Source organism: Apaloderma vittatum, unplaced genomic scaffold, assembly GCF_000703405.1.
Source record: "Apaloderma vittatum isolate BGI_N311 unplaced genomic scaffold, ASM70340v1 scaffold16894, whole genome shotgun sequence".
In the NCBI taxonomy this organism is placed as follows: Eukaryota; Metazoa; Chordata; class Aves; order Trogoniformes; family Trogonidae; genus Apaloderma; species Apaloderma vittatum.
This window is the reverse complement of record NW_009713397.1, coordinates 1-9,709: the sequence shown is the minus strand read 5'-3', so window position 1 is coordinate 9,709 and position 9,709 is coordinate 1. Positions and strand designations below refer to the sequence as shown.

At 35.4% G+C, this 9,709-nt stretch overlaps 1 protein-coding gene across 1 annotated transcript in view; it reads left to right on the top strand.

Annotated features, from left to right (window-relative positions):
- LOC104273147 (exocyst complex component 2) overlaps positions 1-7,287 on the top strand; it is a 35,113-nt gene extending 27,826 nt beyond the window's left edge. Inside the window, exons 6-9 of the mRNA XM_009868376.1 lie at positions 2,399-2,479; positions 6,335-6,480; positions 6,605-6,686; positions 7,181-7,287. Of these exons, the coding sequence (XP_009866678.1) occupies positions 2,399-2,479; positions 6,335-6,480; positions 6,605-6,686; positions 7,181-7,287 (416 nt within the window). The remainder of the gene's footprint in view (positions 1-2,398; positions 2,480-6,334; positions 6,481-6,604; positions 6,687-7,180) is intronic.
- The last annotated feature ends 2,422 nt before the right edge of the window (positions 7,288-9,709 follow it).

Genomic DNA, 9,709 nt, shown 5'->3' with positions numbered 1-9,709 from the left:
ACTCTTTCAAAGCTTCTCGTTCTACACCTTAAAGGAAGTCTTCATTGGTCAGCAATTAATGCTATTTAATTAATGATTCAAAAATACGAAGTTTTTTAGATCTCTAAGGCAATATATAACTTTGTTAGAAAGTATCTTTCCAAAATACGCTTCACAGCATGATTTTAATATATCTAAATTAAAATCGTTACACTTTGTGGTCCCAATAGTACTTGCAACATTTGGTTTTTAAAACGCCGTTTATATTGTGGTTGCTGTTCTGATGAACTTCCCTTTCAGTATGTAATACTAACTGCAGTACAGTAATTGGCTGCCTCTGGCTGGAACTGATTGAATATGAATGGAATAATATCATTAGAACCTTTAATGTTTTTGTTATAAAATTGCATCAGTATTCTTGTAGGTGATGTCCATATTATACCTAAAATATGTTGCTACAGTTAGCACCATTTTTTAAGTTAGACGTCTGTTCCTTAAAATATGCAGAAATCTGTTAGGTTTGATTCGTTTCATTGTCTTAAGGAATATGGCGTCTAAATTAGGTTTCATTCCTCCCCACCTTGACTTAGAAATAAAGAGGTGCTCTTACATTTTCAAGAAAGCAAACCGTCCTGAAACTTTTGTGTAGGATCAAGGGATTGAAGGGTCAAATTTAGATGTTTGAGATTAACAGATTATTATTCTTTCTAATATCACCCACCCCCTCCCTGCCCCTCCTCTCAATGAAAATCCTTCTTTTGAAGGAGGCTAGAGACTATCAAGGGCTGTTCTGTTCAGAACAGGTACCTTCTCACTACTTATAGTGGGACTGAGGCTACAGTGCTGCCTTACTACGGGCAGTTTCTGCTTGTTCTTAATGTGTACCTGTGTAGCAGGGGCAAGTAGGGGTGGCGTTGTAGAGGAAACCAGTTGGCGATGACATCTCTATGTGCACATTATATGCATTTTGCAGTGGTGTTTAAGACTAGCTTGAGTATCACCCAGTGGATTTATTTCCAGGTGTCTCCTGGAGCACATCAGGTATCCTCACAGAGTGCATCTTTCAGCTTTGTTTCATCTTTAAAGAATCCAGTTGAGGGACTCGGGTTGCTCTGCCATGCAAACCAAAGCAAGAAAAGCTGGGACAATTGGGAGGGACTGGTTTCAAAACTGTTTTTGTGTTTTGAACTAAAATATGTTTTTACTCGCTTTCTTCAAAGCACTGAGCATCACTGCTTGCAGGGATATTTTAGCTCCACTTCATTCTACTGAGAACCAGCAGGAAGCAGTAGGAGGTTTTTTTAGACGCCTTAATTTTATCTAAAGCAACAGGAACTGATGGCTGTGTGATAGAGTGGATTTTACCTATGGTAACAGATGAAAAATTTGAAAGGAAAGTCAGAAAGTAATCTTTTTAACTAGGTGTTTTATATATGCTGTGTGCATGTATACAGGAATATTATCTTAAAAAACAAAGCAAAACACAAAAAAACCTCAGCACTGATCTGCGACAGCTGTACTAAACAGAGGAGAAGAGGTAAGGAATGCTCTGTAAGAGAGGGGAAGTAGAAGAAAGGAGTATCTACTCTCCATTTACTGTTCATATTTTCCGAGCGGTATAACATAGTCAGACTGCGCTGGTAAATGTCTCCCTGAAAAAGAAATTAAAATAAAACAACAAATTAATGTTGATACTGCGCATTTCCACGTCCATTAGTAATACTACGTGGAAACAAGAATTGGGGCTTTGGGCATTTTAGGACAGGAAAAAAATAATACCTTCAATAAAAATAAAGCAAACTCCTCTCTGTTTTCACGTTGTTTTGTGCAAAAGTATCACAATGGTTCTGCGTAATGATTAATGCCACGTGTTGTTACAAGAAACTCTTAAGCTGTGTGTTTTGAGAGTGCATTTTTATAGTTGAAAACAACTGGTGGGAGAGTGTGCTAGCGCTTGATTTTGGGGTTATCCAAATTCCTCATGACTCTCTTTCTACCCTTTATTACTAATTCCTTTTTGGTGAGATCAATGTAAAAACGTCGCCTTACAGAGTAAAAGTATTTCATGCTTAAGTGATACTTAATTTTCAAAATACTAAACTGAATTAAAACTTCTACTACAGGATAGCTAGCTAATTGGCATTATTCTCTCCATGTTTTTACCCTGAGCATTGCTGTCTTGTTCAAGAAGATACAGGAAATCTGTGTTAAAGTAATGGTTAAAATTCTACAGAGTCTGGCAGTAAGCCCTGTCCTCCCCTAGACTCTGCTGCCATGAAGCATGTTTGTATTTTTTACGTCTAACCAGAAAAATAGCACTTTATTTTTAATTTCAAAAAATGTTTAAAAGTGTCACTTTGATGTAATGTATTCCCACCTATTAAAATGTTTTACATTTTAACTAGACACTTTATTCCAGCAATCCATCAAAAACTGGAAGCGGATGGAACGGAAAAAGTAGAAGGATCCATGACGCAAAAACTGGAGAATGTACTGAACAGTAAGTTTTGTCCTCCCAGCAGCAACTATTTATGGACTTTAGACTTTCTAACAAACTTTAGTATATTCCTAGGAATATGGTAGAAAGTAGAAAACCATACAGCCTCTCGTGCCTTTTCCTGATTGATGGTTCTGGTTTTAGGGTGTGATAGTACACGTTTTGAGATAAGTAACAGCTTCTTCCCGTGACTTTCAGCAGCACTTATGATAACGAAGAGTAAATATCAAAATCAAGGTATTCTAAAGCACTTACCTGAAATGAACTTCAGTGTCACCTCAGTTTTGAGTGGAAAAAGAAAACAGAGGGGCTGTATGGATAGACAGAACTGTAGGAGGATGAGCTAAGCTACATAACAGGATTGTAAGAAGTTTGAGCAAAAGAGGGGAGAAAAAGATCAAATACAAGCTGTTTGCAATAGCAAGGTCTACCAACAATCTTTTTCACTTAGTGTGCTGACATTTAGACTGCTTGGAATTAGCATTCTTTTCAGAAACTTTGAAAAGCTGTCAGTACTTTCTGTTTCTCTGTCTTAGCTGTAAGGTTGCTTTGAGAGAGATGGCTTGAATTTGCTGCCCTTCAATATGTGTTTCATCAGATCAAAAAATCTACTTTTTTCTTTGATTCTGGGACTTGTGCCAAGATAATTTTACTTTGTTTCATTGTGATTTTTTTCACAGAGGAAGAGATGTTTCCCTTAGTGCTGTATCAATAAGCAGCAATGACATGCAGATAGCTGACTCAGTGTTGGAAAGTCTGAGTGTGTTTTATGAAATCAAGAAAGTGACATGGAAGTTCACTGTTTTTCTTCTCTTGTATGAAGAAAGCAGTGACTGTGTGTGTGTTTCTGTGGGGAGCACAAAGAAAATGTGAGGTTTTTTGTGAGCAGCTCTAACTTTTTTCAGTACAGAATTTTTAATGTTCACAATAAAGGCATAGTTTGAACATTGATATTCGTATGTCTTGTTGCCTGTAATGCAAAAAAAAAAATTAATAAACTCAAAACAAGAAGCCAAAACAAAAAATCACCCCAAAAACCCCGCAAAAACCCCTCTCACTATATAAAGACCATAGTGGGTGTCTGTATGCAAAATATTCAATACACATGAGGTAAGAGAAAAAAGCCTTTGCTGAAATTTGCCAGTGCAATCCTCTGTGCTCGGTATTTGTGCCATGTCAGGCCCCAAGCACAGATTCCTTGGAGAGCACTCGCCCTTTGACAAAATCGTGCCTCAGATTTTCCAAAAAAAAAAAAAAAAGCAAAAATTTAGGCTTGTGGTGTTCTACTGCGCACCTTAACATGAGGCAAATGTACCTGTAATATGTAGGTGCTGTTTCTTTTGATTAAAAAAATCTGAAATCTGTATGCAGGTACAGCAGCCTGTCTTTCTCCTGCTGGATCTGCAGAGGAGCTTGTGCCAGGCACTTCAGAGTGGTATTAGGTTTGGCTCTGCTGGGAAAAGAATTGGCTGCTTTTCCTCCTGATACTTTGCAAGTCATGATGGGTGGGAGGCAGGGAAGTAGGAATACAAGGATTTAAAAAGAGTAAATAATATTATGCGAAGTAGTTTAGGATCAAAGCTTTGTTTCTCGTCTGACCGTTGAAAAGCTTCCACAAGTAACAGGGCCTGCTTTCAAACATGGCTTCAGTTCTTCAGTCAAAGTTTACATTTTGGGGACTGCAGATGTGTATTTTGAGAGACAATTAGTGTTGTGAGCTTCATTGCAAACTCCTAAGAATTGTTTTCCATAGCATCTAAATGTCTCTTAAGAGTGTGCCAAATAATTTGATTTAAAAGGTAGGGAATAGTAGAAGGACAATCTGGTATTATAGATAGAATTCTAAATGTTCACAGAGTTCTTGCTAAATTCTAAATTTAATTGCTGAACCAACTATTGCATATATTTATTAAAATACATAATGTGCTAAGATGAATTCAGTTATTAAGAATTATATCTTAAATGAGGTCAGTCTCTGTTACATGGTGTTTCGTGAGGCTCTATGAAAGACAACTATTGGATAACTAGAGCTTTATTTTGAAGTAAAAGAATTTGTGCACAGTAGATGAATCACCTATATTGAAAACCTAGTCGATACAGGATCTTTATGGATAATTTAGATTGAGATTATTCGTCAGGAATCAAGATATAAAGATTGTTAATGTAGAAAGGATTTGGAGCACTGAGGAGGGAAGAAACTTGACAATGTTTAAGTCCGAAAAGACAGACCTGTTCTGCAAGAAGTACTGAATTTTAATAAGACACAAATAAGTAATTTGATATATTTCAATTTCTGTGTAAAACAAAAAGTGCCCATGGAAAAAGGTAAAATCATGTACTTGAATTGAGGATTTAACAGCACACTAATTCATAAAGAGATGAAGATGTGTAGTTTTAAACTAAAGCTAGAAATCTATGCACTTCCTACAGTGGCCAGGTACCTTTTAGAAACTTTTGCACTGAATTGAAAAAAAAAAAGTGAATATAACTTTAATCCCCAGATATAGGACGTTTCTTCTTGGCACTTAAAAGAGTGGAAAAGAAACATATGAATTCAAACAAAGCAAATGTTACTTAGTAGAAGGATTTACAAAACAAGAATTTATTATAACCTCAAGAGAAAAAAATACTATCAGCGGTCTGTTGTTAAATGTCTGGCTGGCTGTTTTCATTGTGCATTTCTCCTTAATGGATTAAAGTGTTCTCTGCTAAATAGTGCACAGTAGAAATAGCTATCCTGACAAAACTTTTTTTTTTACATCAACGCTTCAAAATTTCAACAAAGTTTAAACATTATTTAGATTTAACAATTATTTTACAAAGACTACTTTTAACATGAGCAGGCCACCCACAGTGTTGACTAGAGAAAATGGCATGCAAGCCACCCAGCGAGACTGATGTAATTTTTTTTCATCTTTGCTTAAAGTATAGTCACTAGACCAGATAATGTAGAAACTTCTACACACAACGATCAAAAAGGCTAAAACAGTTCCAGTCTTTTTTTTTTTTTTTGGTTAATTAAAAATAGGTCACAGGTTGAAAAATGCAAATATCGCACGCAATATAAATCTTCCCTACTATAAATGAAATTCTATTATCCTGTGTTAGAAAATAGTCCTTATTACAAAAGTCTTTTAGGCTGGACAGAAAAAGTTTTGAGGCTATATTATATTTATATTTATTGAAGCATGTTCACAGATAGTATAGAAACTTAATTGCATTAAATTACTGACCAAGGTGATGTTATTGGTCCTGTATATGATGAAGCCAATGAGACTATTAATGCAGTGTGAAGACAGTTTGTATTAATTCTGCTGCAGTGACCAGCTAGTTGGTCTTTTTTTAGTGATGCTATTGTCTTTGACTTAATGTTCAGTACTTGTAAGAGACTCAAATATCAAATATTGTTAATACACAGAAGTTGTTTGCAAAACTCAGTGATAATTCTTAAAACTATGACATAACTGTAATGAAATTATACTTTTCTAAAAAGAAAGCTTTCTAGGACTTTTTCCATATCCTGAGATGCATAATTTACTTGTAAAGTGTAGATCTGGAGCCAAAGCAAACTATAAAGTATCTGCAGCAAAGTTAAGTGTTTGAAATAGGGAAGAGTGGTTGTTTTTAATTGCGCAGGGGTCTTACCGCGTTCAAATGCTAAGTGCTTCTCTTTGAAATAGTATTTCATCAGTTGTAAAATGTGAACATAGTTGAACAAAAAAGTATAAAAAAATTAGCAATAATTACTCATTTGTTCTAAAAAAACCTGCCATGAGTGACTCATTAAAGTGGGAAGAATCTGTATGTCATTTGAACTGATTACTTTACTTTTTCATATTTTCATGCTTTTAAAAACAGGAGCCAGTCACACAGCAGATACCTTATTCCAAGAAGTGCTGGGTCGCAAGGACAAAGCTGATTCAACAAGAAATGCACTTAATGTTCTTCAGCGTTTTAAATTTCTTTTCAACCTTCCCTTGAATATTGAAAGAAATATTCAAAAGGTATAATTCTTAAAAATATTCTTCTATTTCCTGAAATTAGTCTGTTTCTTTTTTCTTGACAAAAATAAATGTGTGCTATTTTTTCGTTTCTCTGTGTGTTGTGTTTTGTGTTGTTTTTTTTAAGGGCGATTATGATGTGGTTATTAATGACTACGAAAAAGCCAAGTCACTCTTTGGAAAGACAGAGGTTCAGGTATTCAAAAAATGTAAGATATGAGTTTTGTTATTTGCTACTTATTTATTTATTTTTTAACTTAAAAGCTAAAAAGCACATAGTAGTCTTAAGAGGTTTGTGTGGGGTTTATATGGTTTTTAATCCATAAAAGGGATGGATTTATATGAACCAATTATTTTAAGCAATGTTTCTGACAAGTTTTCGTAGTATATACCCCACCAAGAAATGTGAAATCGTAGTGAATTTTATTTATTTATTAAGGCTTGGACATAAAAAGAAGTTGCAGTAATTAAAATGTGACTTTGCCTATCTCTCACTGGCATATTACTGGAAAGACTTCAAAGTCCATTTTTCTGTTTTTGTAGAAGTGTTCTATATAAAATTTTCAGATGTGGCTTGTTATAAGAATTTATGTTGATTTCCACATTAACTCCAGAAGTGTCTCATGTCCTAGAAAAAATTAATTTTCAGTTCATGTCACTGCTGGAGACACACATTGGACTTGTTTCCTATCCCTACTCTCAGATTATGCTGAAGTTGAAACTGGAATTCAAGCTTTAAGAGAACTTCTGTTGGATAAGCTGCTGGAAACTCCATCAACATTGCATGATCAGAAACGTTATATAAGGTAATTATTTGGCTAGTGTCTTCGTCAGACATGTGGTGTTAGATGTATATTTAAATCTTTTTCCTAATCAGGGCAGTGACTGTTTTTGTTATGGTTTAAGTACAAATTTTAAAATTCTGAAGTGGAGTATTTTGATATTTTAGCGTTATTCTATAAATAGTGGCGGTGGATTAGTACTTGATTGTTTATCGAATGATTGAAAAACAGTTCTAGAATGAGAAAAATTTATTGAAGGGTAATTGAGGTTTGAATTTATTTTTTTGAATCTTTAAGGCATATTTAGATTCTGCTGCTTCCTCTAAACCATCATGTTGCAGGCTGTGTCTGAAATGTTCACTCATAGGTTGCAGATCTCAAAATGGATTCCTTATCAACTTGTCTTATATTTCAGCTTGACTTGGTGCTGAAATGGAATCATCTTCAGTCAAATAATAGGCAAGTTTTAATCCAGAATGTTGTTTAAATTTGGTTTTGGCTCTTTTAATACTCCAACTAAATTATGTAGGTTCTTCATATTTCATTAATACGAACCAGTTCACCAGTTTTCATTGGAATTCCTAGATTCACAAAGCTGATGTGAGTCGGCTGAACCTTCTACTGATAGATCTGAACCTGCTTTACAGTCCTTGGAGTCCAATGTTAGAGTGCTGGGGAACATCTGGTGGCTTTAATCAGAAAGATTTTGAGTTTTGGATGTTACCAGAGCTCCTGGTGTGTCTTGACATTCTCAGTGCTTTTTTTTAGTTATTTTAAAATACGTGGACCAAATGCACTGAGAAACGTTCTTAAAATTCTGACGCCTACGCAAGGTCTCTGCGACGTGTTGTGTGCTCGCTAGGCGCAGCCGCACAGGACAAAGTGCAGTGTTGGTGTCTTAGGTGCCCTGATGTCAGGCCAGTTTACGAGGACAGCGACCAGTGTCCATTTATGTAGAGTGCTTCTCGTTCTTCTTGGTGCTGTATAAATGTGATCTATTTATTGGAATTGCACTTGAAGGTGAGTGGTTAAGGGTATTATGTCTCTGAACAAGGCACTACTGTCTTGGAAACATTAAAGAGACGCTTCTTTAAGCCAAGTCGTTTGACCTTTTCCAAGGATTCTTTGGAAAAAACAGAGTTGTATGTGTGTTTTGATTCTGAGGTATGGCTTTTTTAGTTTTTCTCTAGCCCCTTATATTGAAGTATTGAATCCTTAAAAATAGCCCAGCCTACGTTAAAGCAGACTGTGTTAATGTAGCTACCAAACATAGCCCACGTGTAGAATAGTGTAATGAAGGAGAGCAGGGATTGGACAAACGTGGAATAATTTACTTCTAATGAATTAGCTGAATCCCAGCATACAAAGCAATTAAATTAGTTTCAGTATTCAAGATAATGCCAATGTGGTTATGCTAGTGTACATTTTCTGGAGGTGATGTGTGAAGAAAGCTTTCTTCTGAGCACTTCACCTAAGAGGAAATCAGTAAAATCCTAATTGTAAAATTATTTGCATAAAACCTGCTATTTTTATAAGTGGTTCTTTTTCTTCCATGATATGTTTGTTTTGTATGTCTCCAATGTCTAAAGCTGAGCAAGACCTGAAATTCTGTGGGTTTCACCCTTAGACGTTCAATGTTTATGTTTGTAATTAGGCTTCAATTCATATTTTCCTCTCACTTTATTATGGTGTTTACACTGATAATGATTTTATTCAGTTAAGAAACAGTTTGCCATATGATACTGTTAAGAAACAGTTTATCATATCAATTAACAGCCAAGTAGATGTATTTTTTCTAAGACCGGTGGTAATTATTTTATTTTAAATTTTGTGTCTAAGCAAAGACTATAGTCCCCCTTAACACTGAGGAAGGATTTGAGTTCATAATTTATAAATGTCACCCTGTCAAAATGGTTGATTGTGTAATGTTCTCACCCATCCATCCAATCCTGCTTCGGCAGTTTATTTTCTGATCAAATACTGCAGACTTTTCACAAAGATGACAGAATTTTGCAACACAGTCCTAATTAATGTTGGATATGAAGGTAGTAATACTGCTTTTGTGAAGGAGTTAAACTTTCCCTGCACTGCTCAAGGTAATAAATTGGTGTACGTCACCTTGAGCATCTTCAATGTTTTTAATCTGCCCCAAGTCTCATTAATGCAGAATGTAATAATGGGGCACATCAAAAAGCAGTAGCTACTCTACTTTTTTTAAAACTCACTTTTGAAAGTATTGTGATCAGATGGTCTTGAAAGCCACACATTAGACCATATTACTTCCATCTTCTGTTCAAAATTACAATAGGTGATTTCTAATACACCTCTCTCCCTGAAGACACAGGGTGTTTTCCCCCTGCATATTAGAGGCCCCAATCCTTTTAATGATCTCTCCCTCCCTTTTCTTTTCCTCCAAGCTGGGTGTGCACATCCTAATGCAAAATAAAAAA